Source organism: Caloenas nicobarica, chromosome 4, assembly GCF_036013445.1.
Source record: "Caloenas nicobarica isolate bCalNic1 chromosome 4, bCalNic1.hap1, whole genome shotgun sequence".
NCBI classification, from domain to species: Eukaryota; Metazoa; Chordata; class Aves; order Columbiformes; family Columbidae; genus Caloenas; species Caloenas nicobarica.
The window spans coordinates 48,030,616-48,045,882 of NC_088248.1; the positions used below are offsets into that span (position 1 = coordinate 48,030,616).

Sequence of the window (15,267 nt, forward strand, 5' to 3'; positions counted from 1 at the left end):
GGGCTGCCGGCAGAAGCCTCGCGAGAAGCGGGGAAGGGGTGGAGAAGCGAGAGCGCCCTGCAGTCCCCGCCCCGCCGCGCCGGCCCTCCCCACCCCGCGTCCCCTCGGAGCCACCGGCGGGGCTGGCGGCCCCGGCTCCCGCGCTGGTTGCGGCAGGGGGTGCCCGAGGGGCGGCCGTGGGCCGGGCGTGACTCCCGGGGCAGGCAGCGGGACGTTTTGTGCCCGCGGCGGGCTGCAACCGAGCTAGCGGAGACGCGAGGTGGTTAGACCGAACGTGGAGAGCGGGCACGGGCACGGGCAGTTGAAGCCAAAGCGCCCGGGAAGGGTGATGCGTGGAAACTGCTGGGACTTGAGGCTTCACTCGTGCGTGGGCCTTGCTGCAGTTCGGCATGCGGAGCGCAGGCTGCGTGTACTCAGAAACACCCTCCAGAGCCTAGCCCTGGGCTTCTGTAGTCTTGCTTCCAGGGGAGCGTGTCCCACGACCCAGCAATAAGTCTTTGCAGAAACCTGGAAGCGCTAGCTTTGGCAAAGGAAGAGTTTCCAGCTGTGCCTCCTGTACCTTGTAATCCTGAAGGCTGGAAGCGGCTGCAGCATCGTGATTGTTCACTGTTTTACTGCCAAGGCTTTATTGGAAGCATCCAGCGGTCATAGTTACCCGTATTAGAATGAAGATGGCTGCGATTCCATCAGTCCTGTACAACCTAGTAGTGCCCAAACCTGCTTCCAAAGTCTTGAAAACTCTTGGTGCCTTCCCAATATACAGCTGAAACTAAAAGCATGAGGATTGGTTCAGATAAACTGAAATTAAACAGTGTTACCTGTGATGCTAATCTTTGGTGTATCAGATCTTTGATTTTAAAACTTACTGAATGCTGACAAATAGTCTGGCAGACTATTCCATACTTCTTTTTGAACTGTGCTGTAAAGTGTCCATAGGCGGCACTTAGTTCCACAAAGAACAGTTTTTACAAATGAATTGTGAAATAGAGCTGAAGAACTTAGAGAGTAATGCTGTCCTTTACCCTTCTTAGACTGATCTAGGTAACATTCCTTCTGTTTAGTTGCTTACTGCATTGTTGTATTTGGACCCAATTTAAATACTTAATGCTCCAAATACCAGTAGGCTGGAAACTTCTACCTTCCCCAGGTCTATCTGACCTCTCCCTCCAGTACCTCTCTCTGTATCTCAGGTTCTCAGAAAAGGGTGATTCTCCTGGCCCCCATTTCACACATATTTGCTGTTCCTTTCATTTCAAAGTGACCTCAGACTACAGTATCTCCTGCCATCTTAGACCCTTGTGTTATGAAGCCCTGTCATCAGGAAACCACAGACACCTGCAGCCTCTCCTCATAACTATTCCTGGTTGCAGGCAGCCTCCTCAGCATAACCAAGCACTAGTTAAGAAACAGTTGTTAAAGATGAGCATATTCTTTTATCCCTACCTGGTGGTGATGGGCTTTGTCAGGCCATTTCATGTTACAGCACTCATGGTACAACCTGTGTTGCAACCTACACTACCTGGAAATTTCATAAGCTGCTGTGGCAGTTGCACATCCCCTGATGAGATCCTGAGCCTTCAGTAGGACAGTTGACGGCTCGTTAACACCTTTTGTGCCCCACTGTGCCTTTCCCCAGGTACACACCTAGGGTGGTGCCAAGGTGCTGACAGTCCCATCCTCCCCTACCCTGGGGCAGGGTGACTTCACCTCTAGGTGGCTGGGGGGGCAGGAGGGGTGGGGCCCTCAGTCGATTGTCAGGGTCCTCGACAAAGGAGGTGTCCAGAGTAGCTGAGAAGCTTCTGGACCGTGTCGTAATAACCACAGCCAGATCTGACTAGGCTATAAAACAGGGCCTCCGCCAAAGACCCCTTTGGAGTGGTCTTCTCGGAGCAGTGGGCCTGCGAAGTGGAGCCCTCCCCTCAAGTCAGGGACACCATCTAAGGAGACTTCCTGGGACTGAGTGCACCCCACGTCCTCTTTTGATGAGTGTTTCTCCCTTCTGGATATATCCTTGAGTGAGCCCTTGCTAGCCCAGGCAAGTGATTATTTCTTCTGGGTACTCCTGGGTGAAAGAGGCCTCTAGTTTTGTTTCTTGTGAGTGAATGCGTGCATGCTGTGGATCCTCATTATTGTTCTGTGGTTGTACCCCAATAATCTCCTCAACTGGTATCCAAATCTGTGGTTTATGTTGTCGGAGTGCTACATAACTTGTATAAACCCTGTTTCTAGTTGGTTTATTTGCTATACTTTTCCAGCTAGAATAAAGTCCATTTTGGAACTTGTTGTCCACCTAAATTGACTTTTGGGGTGCCTCTGTGGCAGCTGCAGACAGACATTTCAAGTTACAGCATGCCTTACAACATTTTTTTTGCAGTGGTCAGGTGCAGCCTGTCTTTTTCTTCTTTATATAAATACGGTCTTTCCAAGTTTCAGTCAGTTTCGCTTTTTTTAACCTAAATCTTTGCTGGCTTTGTATACAATTATGAAAAAGATTTCAGAAAAGACACAAACTGTTACTCATTTTAATAGGTTTAAGACACTCCCATGCATTTTCAATTTCTAAGGACCATTTCAGTGTTACGATATTGTACCAAGGGAGAACTGTCACTGTGTTTGTTGACTGACAGTCTGACAGATCATACATCTGTAAGCATGTCCAAGGTTGAATTACCTCAGAGCTATGTTTGGAAAGGCAGGTATCTGGGGTGAATGACAGAGTTACTGCATTTCTTTCAATACTTTGGAGTACCATAAGCCAATTAATCCCTCAAGTAATTCCCTTGACTTCATTACCCCATGCAATGCTACAGGCTTGGTGAAGAGTGGCTGGAAAGCTGCCCAGTGGAAAAGGACCTGGGGATGTTGGTTGACAGCCAGCTGAACATGAGCCAGCAGTGTGGCCAGGTGGCCCAAAAGGCCAACAGCATCCTGGCTTGTATCAGGAATAGTGTAGCCAGCAGGACAAGGTCAGTGATTGCCTCCCTGTACTCAGCATTGGTGAGGCCCCACCTTGAATAGCCAGTGTTCAGTTTTGGGCTTGGCATCATAAGAAAGACATTGCGGTGCTGGAGAGAGTGCAGAGGAGGGTGATGAGGCTGGTGAGGGGCCTGGAGCCCAAGTCTGATGAGGAGCGGCTGAGGGAGCTGGGGCTGTTTGGCCTGGAGAAAAGAAGGCTGAGGGGAGACCTGATCGCTGTCTGCAACTACCTGAAAGGAGGTTGTAGCGAGCTGGATGTCTGTCTCCCAAGTAGCAAGTGATAGGATGAGAGGAAATGGCCTCAAGTTGTGCCAGGGGAGGTTCAGATTGGATATTAGGAAAAATTTCTTAATGGAAAGGGTTGTCAAGCACTAGAATGGGCTGCCCAGGGAAGTGGTGGAGTCACCATCCCTGGAGGTGTTTATACGGCATATAAATTAGGTTCTTAGGGACACAGTTTAGTGGTGGACTTGGCAGTGCTAGGTTGATGGTTGGACTTGATGATCTTACAGGTCTTTTCCAACATAAATAATGCTATGATTCTATGATTATTCCCATCTGTTAAAAATTTACATTTTTTTCTTTTATTTTTTTAATGTCTACTGCTTTATTTATCAGTGTGTTATACGTACATTTCCCAAGTGAAAGTTTTATCTCCAAACCTGAGCTACAACTCTGTATTAAAAAGGACAATATTTAGGTATCAAGACAAAAATAGTCTCAGATGCTTAGCATGACTGGAGCTCAAGTATTTCTTCTGCAGTTACATGACTAAGCATCCAGTTTGGAAATTTTTGTAGAATGTGGCTCTTGGAGCTTTTCAGTTCTAGCTGCTTCATTAGAAGACAATGTTCGCCAATACAATTGCCTTTTTTAAAATGGTCTAGTTTTTCCATTAGATTGGAAAAGAAACCACATTTGGTCAATGCAGTGCCCCAAAGTAAACCTGTTTTCTGAATGACTCATCAGTTGCCTAAACTGTAGACATGAGTTATCTCCCTGTTCACATTGTTCCCCTGGAATTGGTGAGCCACGTTTTAATGTTTTAATGACCTTTCAATAACACCTTTAGGCTAATCTTTTTTTCACTTCAAAAACTCCAATACACATCTGTAACTACTTACACCTGGGTAAGTTGTTCGTCAGAACTTCCCTGGTGAGGTGTTTGCTTAGGAACAAGAGTGCAGTTTATCTGTGCAGCAAGTCAAAAACCGCAAGCTGTCTGCACATCTTACGTGCACAGATCCAGAAAGCATCTAACTGAAATAAATCAAGGTGGATTTTTTTTTTCCCCAGTGATCCACTTAAAGAACTAATTAAAAAGCTGACAAATGAGGCATTTGAATGTTAATATATATGGAAAAGGTCCATTCTCACTGGATGTAACTGGCTGTAAATGCGTGGTCACTACCTGGCTTCTCTGTCCCATCTTGCTTATACAGGAGTTATTTATGTGTAGCCACAAAACCATGGACAACAAAATCATGTATCTCAAAAAGTCCTAAGAATTTCTGTCTTCATTTAAAGAAATAAAACAAAAAATGAAAGTGTGAGGAATGTAGAACTTCCTTTCCGTAGGAAAATATTTTTTTCAGCATTACTTTTCCCTCCTCTGGGTTTTTGCAAATAGGTAGACACATACATTATATACACATGTACATTACATACATACATTATATATATACATGTACGTACACATGCATACATACCTGTAACTATATCAGTTCAGAAGAAGAAGTTCCAAATGCTTTTGAAGTCTGTATGTGTTGCATTTAAAAGGCTTTAGATCACAGAATCACAGAATGTCAGGGATTAGAAGGGACCTCAAAAGATCATCTAGTCCAATCCCCCCGCCGGAGCAGGAACACCTACATGAGGCTACACAGGAAGGCGTCCAGGCGGGTTTTGAATGACTCCAGAGAAGGAGACTCCACAACCTCCCTGGGCAGCCTGTTCCAGTGTTCTGTTACCCTCACTGAGAAGAAGTTTCTTCTCATATTTAAGTGGAACCTGTTGTGTTCCAGCTTGAACCCATTACCCCTTGTCTTATCATTGGTTGTCACCGAGAAGAGCCTGGCTCCATCCTCGTGACACTCACCCTTTATATATTTGTAAACATTAATGAGGTCACCCCTCAGTCTCCTCTTCTCCAAGAAGAGAGATCCAGCTCTCTCAGCCTTTCCTCATAAGGGAGATGCTTCACTCCATCATCTTCGTGGCCCTGCGCTGGACTCTCTCCAGCAGTTCCCTGTCCTTCTTGAACTGAGAGGCCCAGAACTGGACACAATATTCCAGATGCAGTCTCATGAGGGCAGAGTAGAGGGGAAGGAGAACCTCTCTCGACCTACTAACCACCCCTCTTCTAATACACCCCAGGATGCCATTGGCCTTCTTGGCCACAAGGGCACAGTGCTGGCTCATGGTCATCCTGCTGTCCACCAGGACCCCCAGGTCCCTTTCCCCTACACTGCTCTCTAATAGGTCATTCCCCAACCTATACAGGAACCTGGGGTTATTCCTGCCCAGATGCAAGACTCTACACTTGGCCTTGTTATATTTCATTAAATTTTTCCCTGCCCAACTCTCCAGCCTGTCCAGATCTCGCTGGATGGCAGCACAGCCTTCTGACGTGTCAGCCACTCCTCCCAGTTTGGTGTCATCAGCAAACTTGCTGATAGTACACTCAATTCCCTCATCCAAGTCGTTGATGAATATATTGAATAGTACTGGCCCCAGAACTGACCCTTGAGGGACTCCACTAAATACAGGCCTCCAACCAGACTCCGCCCCATTGACCACGACTTTCTGGCTTCTTTCCTTCAGCCAGTTCGCGGTCCGCCTCACTACCCGATCGTCCAGTCCACACTTCCTCAGTTTAGCTGTGAGGATGCTGTGGGAGACGGTGTCAAATGCTTTACTGAAGTCAAGGTAGATCATCAGATTATGGCCTGATTTGTATATGAAGCCTTGAAAATGATTCTGTTCTTTTCTTCCTAGTAAATCCTGCACAAGAATACACCTTATTTTACTCAGACCTGCAGTGTGCTGAAAGGGTCTCACTGTAACTTCTGCATGTTCTCCTCATCTTGTTGAAAGCAGCTGACGTGTTTTCTTGTCCAAATCCAGGAAGAATCTGGAAATGACCATAATACACAGGTATCTCCAGCTGGACATATTCCTTTATGTTCTACTCAGTAGTTTTTGTTCCACCCTGCATTTGTTTTCTCATGTATTCATGAACCTCCACTTCATTCTCCTAGCCAATATTTTATTATATAGTTAGAATTTTATGGCTGGCGCAGCACTGTTGTAAGAGAGTTCTAAAATTAATGAAGGTGCAATAAATTGCAGGACAGCAGTTTTACAGCTAACCACCTTTTTTTTTTTTAAACCAACCTGATAGATGTATAGATCTCTTTTTCTTTCTCTCTCTCTATATATGCAATCTATCAAAGATTTAAATCCATTGCTTTCTCCACTCCCTTGGTAGCCAGCAGGTTTTGCCTGTGACAATATGCTATTCTTAGGAAATATACAGTAATTATATTGTCTACAGAAGCCATAACTACTTGCTATAGAAATAAAAACTCGACCACATATGTATTTGTTCAACAACACTGAAAGCGCGGTCTCTAGGAAGTATATGTAGAGTTGATTAGATTGTAATGTATACTTTAAGTTGAATTATGTACTCTTGTAAAAACCCTCTTTAAAATTATTTAACTTCCCATGCTATAGTCTAAGAAGGTGCAAAAAAAAATCTTTAGTGTTATCTTTTCCTGTCACATGACTAGTGCAAACACAAAAAAAATTCTTATCTTTTTGTTTCTCTTCTGGTACTTTATAAAACAGCATAACCGGTTTAGTGCCCAGACATTAAAGACTCCACTCGGAAAAGATCCATGTTATATGTTCTGCTCTACTCTTAAATCTTTCAGTTATATAATAGGAAAGATTTAGCCATAAGGGTCTTCCAGTGTGTAATGGCTGAGGATTTTTTTTTTTAATCTTCTCTACTGGGGACAGTGGTGCCATCTAACCAGAAGAGCCCTCTCCTGTTTGTAGGACTTGCAGGGTAGTGCTTATTCCTGGCAACATTATCCATAGTGGTGTATCTTTAGGCTCAGCTCCATTTAGCTGTACCATCCTAGTGCATGTCCTGCAACTTAGCAGCTGTGATAAACAGTTTGATCTTGACCTATCAGTCATGTCAATGAAAATACTTGATGCGTGTTTCAAACGTTTTAGGTATATTTGAGTAATCAGTGTACAGGCTACTTGAAAAATAGGTGCCATATAGATTATTCAACTTTGATCTATTACTTTGATTTAGCTCTGCAATTAAGTAGATTTGGTTCAAAGAAAAAGCTCATTGGTTGATGTTTTACACTGATGTGATAATGTTTACACAGATGTGCTTTGAAATCTCAATTATGGTGGATTTTTGGGTCTCACCACATGACAGGCTCCTGTTATCTGAAAGGTATAATAATATAACATCCATCTGTAACTGCCTTCAGAGCAGGTCCGCCTGTGCTCTCTTCTGAGGTGATTTATCTGATCATTGTATTTAGCATTAGTTTTTTCAGTTTTAAATCCCTCCACAGTAAATCACTTGCTTTAAAGCAGACTTTTTATAATTCAGGTGCACACAGGGGCAGTACTTAGGACTGCAATGATGAAAAGGTGTAGCATTACCTGCTTTAAAGCACCTGCCAATTAATTAGCCCTATACTCTCCATAGCAAATAAAGCTAAGCAATCAAATCCATTTGATCTCTCAGATTTAGACTGTGACTGAAAAGACCATGGAGCAAGACAGGAGAACTAATCTTTCATGATTCTCTGCAACTTTTTTGTTTAAATGAAACCTTAAACCACCAAGTGACTCTCTCAAACTTTTGAAAGAATTAACTAGGAAAGTTCTTTGTGTTTTATACTCCACTACCGTGTTTTAACGTTGGCAAGGAACTGCATTGCATATCTTCAATGCTAAGATGGGTCATGTAGGTTGAGCCCTAAAATGCATTAGACATTACAGAAAAAAAACCCAAAACACCAAAGAAGGCAAAAGTCAAGCTCTTAGTTTTAATAGACTGTTGTTTTAGCATTGCTAATAATGAACATGTCTTTCACCAACGTATTTGCATGCATGAACCATTCTGCTTTGGGGATGAAAAAAATGCATATGCTCATCTGGAACAGGACAGCAAATCCTAAATTTATTCAAAACGCTGTAGAAAGACAATGGAGATCTTTCAGTAGCTGAAGTAATTGCTAATTTGTGATGCTCGCAGACTTTGTTTACAGGCCCAATGCAAAACCCCAAAGAAGATGGATTAGACGAGCCATTTCTCACTTTCTTCCTCTTTGCGGGTTTTGAAAATATTTATCCCAAACCAGGAGTCTGCCCATTTATGTTTTCAAGACATTGTGTCGATATCCAAACTCTATAGATCTGTTTCATGTCACGTTAATGATAAATTAAATGTGAGGGAGAATTTGCAGAAGGGAAAACACCTCCCTGACGATGCCAATTTCTTCAGAAATTCCCCTCCCCGTAGCTGAAGTGATAAAAGGAAAGGATAATGCATGTACATTTTATTAGCGTTTTAGAAATGGAGTAGAACTGTCAGATCTTTGTGGTTTGGGGTTTTTTTTTCTTTTTTTTTTCCTTTTTTTTCTTTTCTTTCATGTGTGTCTGGGCAGGTCTAACCCTCAGGTAACGCCCTTTCTCCTCCTTGCCTCCTGCTTCTCCTTGCACCTGTCCACGTAACGCTCCGGCACCTCCCGCCGGGCCCGGCTGGCGCTGCCCGCTGCCCGCTCCGCGCGGGGCCGCGCGGCCCGCCCCGCCTGCCCCCGCCGCGCGTGTCCGCGCCCGTGGGTGCGTGGCGGCGCGCGGCGGGGCGCGGGAGGCGCGCCAGGAGCTCCCTCCCCGCCGTCCTCCCAGATCAGAGGAAGGTGCGAGGAGAGGGGGAGCCGGTTTACAATTTCAAACGCAGCCTCCCCGCGGAGGGCTTCATTAGCATATGTCAGGGGGACCGCCGTATATATATATGTACACACGCGGGGCGTATAAACACCACCCCGCCGCCTGGCTCCCACCGGCGCAGCTCGGCTCAGCACGGCTCGGCTCTGCCGGCTCCCCATGCTTGCGGCTCCGCCGCGCACCCCACATGCCCACCGGGACAGGCCGGCAGCCGCTCTCTGCCGCCGCGCCCTAGCCCGCTCGCCCCGCGCCCCCATGGCTCCGCTGGCCGAGGTGGGGGCTTTCCTGGGCGGCCTGGACGGCCTGGGGCAGCCGGTGGGCGCCCATTTCCTGCTGCCGCCCGCCGGGGAGCGCCCGGCGCTGCTCGGGGACCGCCGGGCCCCGGCGGAGCGGGCGGCCCGCGGCGGCGGAGCGGCGGCGGCGGCGGCAGCAGCGGCGGACCTGGCGCACTTGCAGGGCATCCTGCGGCGGCGGCAGCTCTACTGCCGCACCGGCTTCCACCTGCAGATCCTGCCCGACGGCAGCGTCCGCGGCACCCGCCAGGACCACAGCCTCTTCGGTAGGCGCGCTGCCCGCGGGCGTGTGCGCGTGCTGCCTGTGCGTGTGTGCGCATCCACAGGTGTGTGCGTGTGTGTGTGCGTGCGTGTCCGTGTGCACCCGAGCGCGCGTGTGTGTGCCGGGGCGCCAGCCGCCGCGCTCTCGGGCGGGAGGTGCGGTGCCCGTGGTGCTGGGGTAGATGTGTGAGCTTCCCCTTCAGCACTGAACCGTGAGGGCCGTTCGGGGGCGTCAGGGCAGGGTGGTGAAGGGGGGGCTGCATGTCCCATGCAAGCCCAGAGACGTGCACACGTGCTGGGTGTCTATAAGTGTGTGCATATGCCTGCAGGTTTAGTGGGAAGGGTCAAAAGTCCGGCCGATACTTTTTCTTTTCAGGATCTGTACGGGAGCCTCTTGAGTCTTTGCAGAGTAATACGGATCACCGACTCAGACGTGCTGACCCTTAGGCTGCATTAGGCTGCTTTGTTTTGCAGGGCAGAAAGTTGGAGCAGAGTGGCCTAAAATGCCGCTTTGCTCAAATACTTAAAGCACTTCCGAAGTACTTTCTCTGTCAATAAACCAAATGGAGGTGAAGACAACCCCAAAATGTAAATGTTTCCTGTGATATAAAAGTAAATCCTAAATAGTAGTTGTAGGAACTGGACATCTGAACAAACCTGCTATTGGCAGCTACGTGTGAGATTTTGTGTGTATTGATTTAGCAGTCATAAAAAGGTGATTAAAGAGTTTCCTATCATCCTCCCCATAGTCAAAACAATCTGCTGGAATGGCTCTTAATTGCTTTTATAACACATGGATGTTTTCAGCAGTAAAAAAGCAGTAGTTAGACAGTTCTCAGAAAGAAGATTTCCTACAGCATGTAAACATGAAATAAATCTTTGCTTTAAAAGAAAAAAAAAGTTAGCCCCAGATCAAACATTTACTGGGCTTTTAAGAAATGTTCTTCCTTTATTCTACCACTATTCTCAGCAAGTTTGTCTGATGTGGTTGCTTTGTGGGTTGAATCACCTGCTTATTATCGTTTTGAAAAAGGGTGGCTTTGAAAATGATACCAGAAAGACAAAATACCTCCACCTCTTTTTATGGGACTTTGTGCTTTAGGAGCTGGAAAACCAGGATGATTTACATGCAATAGACTTTTTAATGCTTACTCTTTGTAAAGGATTTATTTTCTTTGCTGCTTGGTAACATAAATAAGAAACCTGCCAAAGCTCAATTAAAATTAAAAACATTTTAAATTATTGTATAGTCCAGACAGTCTATCTGTCTGAGAGTAAACAATGGTCCTGAATGAGAGTAATCATAAATACAGCAAATAAACAAAAAGTCATAATCAAAATCAAATGCACTATTGAAAACCACTTACCTTAGATTTAGATTTCTTTTTAATGTCAGTGCTGCCACACAGCAAATTCTTAGGTATGATTCTAGAACAACTTTTGGAGGCTTTGTTTACATTGATAACTTCCAAAAAGCCAGTTCACACATTCCTTTTCTTTCATGTTTTATATGTACTGTAATCTGTGCTTATCAATTGGTTAAATATGTCGGCATACCCTTGCCAAATTCAGGCTTCAAATAGTGCCTCATCTCCCAAATACCTTATATTATTAATATATATTACATTTTTGGGCAAATGTAATATAAATAATGCTATAATCCAAACATTAGCAAAGAGAGCAGCATATTTCATGCACATAAAAAGCCTGCACTGGAAACAGCAAGTTGTGTCAAGAGGTGTGGGCCTATTTGCTAGATAAGATGTCTGGCAAATTATTTTTTTTTCCCTGTGGGTAGATTCTGTTATATAAAATTCCCATCTGTACTTTGATTTCCATTCAAATGATCTAATAATGGATGTGTTTTTTTTAAGATAATGCTATAGAGAAAGTAAAGTATATTTTCAGGTAATTCAAACCTATCTTCCAACGTTTGAATAGGCAGTTTAGCAAATGGTGTATACTCGTTTTAAATTGCAACTGCATAGTACTGAAGGCTTTAGCCTCAGCTCTCAATAAAATCCTCTCATATTCAATGTCAAAAAAAAAAGGTTTCTAGGATTCTTTCTCCTAGACCAGGCTTCTGAGACTGCTTGCCTGTGAACGTTGTATGCATTTCCATGCAGTATTTGAAACTTCAGGAAAAAAGTAGACCACATTTTTTGTAATATGTGCATTTTTCACTTGCTTTCAACTCAATTTTGGATGTTTTTATACATTTTTGTTACAAGTTGAATTAAATCAATCTCTTTTCTTTTTTTCTTTCTTTGGATATATGTTCAGGTATCCTTGAATTCATCAGTGTGGCAGTGGGACTGGTCAGCATTAGAGGTGTGGACAGTGGCCTTTACCTTGGAATGAATGAGAAGGGGGAACTCTATGGCTCTGTAAGTAACGCTTTCATGTCAGCTCATACGTGTTGAGGGTTTGATTCACTTCTTAGCACAATGCAAACCCCTCAAGTAGCTAGCTGAGCTAGTATTAGCTTTCAAAGGACATCTTTTCCTGTTGAAATGTATAATATGTTCTTAAAGTATATGTCATGGCCTTGAATACTAAAGCTTTGATGGGAAAAGTTTCTCTGTCCTAGATAAAGAGAACTGAAAAGAAACGTTCCTCTTAAATTATGAAAAAATAGCTAAAGTAAACTAGCTATTCAAAAAGCATTTAAGTTGCCTAGTATCTAACTTTCTTTTTATCAATACTGCAAATGTATCACAGTACACACTCTATTATCAAAAACATTGAATGCAACTGCGAAAAAATTAAAAAGTTAGTTGTGGAACAAATAAACAACTCTGACTCGCTTTATATATAGCCTATGTTCCTTTACAAATCAGCAGGTGGTATTTCCAGGTACTAGCTTATTAACATAAAAGGATTCTTTCAAATGCTGGGACAAACAGGACAATGCCACATGTTACAGTTAGGTACCTCTGTTGTTTGAAAAATCTGAATGGTGCAAGAGTACTGGCAGTATCTGTAGATCCTGACACTGGAATATTTGCATTTAAGAATGAAAATTAGCTTGTTACTCCTTACAGTTGATTTGTATCTGTTGAACAACTTCAACATACTATAAAATTTAATCTTTGATAAAATGTGAGAAGTAATGCACACCACAAAGAACACATGCAAATACCTTCCTGGTCTCTTACTTTGCACCCATGTCCCTCCATCCAGTCTCGTTTCTTGAATGGTGGATACCCCAGGGTAGAACTCTACATAATCCAGTTCCTGTAGGTCAGGTGACCTTTGGTTAAATCATAAATGAGTAACGCTGCCTTAGAGAGTTACATAACTTGTGTTTAAATCCAAAATTGTATATATGCAGGTCCATTTTTAAAAAGAATGAAGCAGGTTTCCAAACTTAGTGTCAGGTCTACATACTCCACATACTCTTTTTGGGTTTGATTTATTAACAGCTTAATGAACAGTAAAGCAGTGCAAACCCTAAAACATTTTGTTTATCTTTTTTTATGTATGTTCAGATATCTAGCAACAGCTTGACTTATTTTTCTTCACTGTTTCTTTCTGTAGGAGAAACTAACTTCTGAATGCATCTTCAGGGAACAGTTTGAGGAAAACTGGTACAACACTTACTCATCCAATGTGTACAAACATGGAGATTCAGGGCGGCGATACTTCGTGGCACTTAACAAAGATGGTACTCCCAGAGATGGGGCGAGGTCCAAAAGACACCAGAAATTCACACATTTCTTGCCCCGGCCTGTGGATCCTGAGAGAGTTCCAGAACTGTACAAAGATGTGTTAGGATACAGCTGAGGAAGGAGGCAACTTTGGAAAAAACCTGTACTGGAGCCGTTTGATCTTGCCCCTGCTTTCATGGCAATACCAGCCTGAGGAACCTGCAGAGCTCTAGGGTGCTGGATGGGAAGAAGCTACTTTGTGATGGGCAAGCCTCTGTTTTCTAACCTTTGGATTTAGGTGACAAAGCTGTAAAGCTGAGAGTGGACCGGCCTCCTTCAAACTTGCTGAACTGGTGGTAGCCGGTAACCAGAGGGAAGGTGGAGCGTGACTTTTTAAAAAATAACGAACTCTCGGCAATTTTGTCTGGATTACCTGTGGTCCATAAATTAACAAAGAACTACCTGCATCATACGGATGAGACAACAGCTGGAAGAATTAGAAAGAAATAGACTGTAAAGCAGTAATAAATCCTGTGAACTGTATATGAAGTTTTAGTGGCTCCACTTTAGTGCTGGACTTTAGATGCTGACGCATCATAGTCAGAGCTGGAACTTTTCTTCAGGATGGACCTATTTATACATCTCCAGATAGCATATATTTATTTTATATATTTATTTATTAAAGAGTTTATTTTTTACTGGGATATGAAGAGAGTACAAGCCCTAACCCCAATGATAAATCATTTACAGTGCTAATATTTACTCTTAGTAGCGTCACAATACAGAAATTACATTATATTGCAATACATCAAAAACCTGACCATTTGTACCTCATTGTGTATCAGTTACAAATAAGGTTATATTTTATGCACATACCATTGCATTGTGACTATTCTTACTTTGGAAAGAATGTTTAATTTTTTTTTTACCTATGAGAGTGCCTTACAGATCTGTATTGAATTCAAGTGCACATTTAATAGGGGAATTAAAAATTATTTCATTTTATCGGGTTTACTGTCATTTTTGACTTGAGAGTCAAATGCATTGTAGCATTTCAAGCCTGCAACAATTGTGAAGAGTGTTTTGCAGTTACTTTGAAAGAAAAAGTAGCCTTAGTTCTTGAAATCTTGATTCAAATCATCTTTGATGTTTTTTTGCCAAATGATTCCTACTGTCTTTACTAACACACAAATAACTATTCTCTGTATTACTTAAAATTTTCATGTAGGATTCTCACTAATGTATAAGATATTTTCATTATATTCCCTATCAATATGTTTAAGGGGAAACAGTATCAGAGTAAGAAGTTTCTGGTATCGCTGTGTGAAAAGCTTGTGTGAGTGAAGGTTGTTTCTCCCCTGAGTACAGCAGAGTGTAAGGAGACTACTTTCTTATCTTAATTCCTCATTTAGGGAATAATCTCAGCATCAGCTTTTGTGTGAAGACTGTCAGGACAAAGATAAGGTACATCTCTATGCTAGCTACAGCTATATAACGGGTAGATGGCACTAATTTGACTTAATTCAGGACTGTCAGTTATGTAACAGGAAAGCCTCTGCTCTCTGTAAGAATACTAAGGGTTAATGACAGACCCTATGTGATTTAGACCTAAACCTGCTGTAGCTTGCTATCAGATGATTGCCACCTCTGTAGGAAAGGTTCCTCCAGGAGGACTTCAAGAAAGGCAAGGAAAAGTGCTCCAGGAGAGGGCAGCAGTATGTATTATATACTGTACCAGAGGTGGTCTTATGTTTCAGGTGCCAATGCTCCCAGTGGGCTCCAGCTCAAGTTAACTCATTTGAGTTCAGTTTCAGTTTTGTGGAAGCATATACAATTCAAGTACTGCATGTACATCATTTATATCAAATCAAGGTATGAACAAAAAGTGTTTTCCAGTATATAACACACTTGCTAGAACCATCACTGTACCAGGACTTCTTCCAATCTATAATGAGAAGTAGATCAACATAGATTACTGATGGACTGTGGACAAAATAATTTTACTTGCTGCCAAACAGAAATTGAGTACAGTTACCTGAAAAGATGTTTCAGTGTTTTGTGGCTAGCAATATGTAACTTAATAAGGTTAAAGGTTAAAG

At 43.3% G+C, this 15,267-nt stretch overlaps 1 protein-coding gene across 1 annotated transcript; it reads left to right on the top strand.

Annotated features, from left to right (window-relative positions):
* Positions 1 to 9,004: 9,004 nt before the first annotated feature.
* On the top strand, positions 9,005 to 13,304 carry FGF20 (fibroblast growth factor 20). The gene is given in 5 exon segments (XM_065634454.1): positions 9,005 to 9,034; positions 9,036 to 9,092; positions 9,094 to 9,523; positions 11,802 to 11,905; positions 13,059 to 13,304. Coding segments are annotated over 5 exon segments (867 nt in total).
* The last annotated feature ends 1,963 nt before the right edge of the window (positions 13,305 to 15,267 follow it).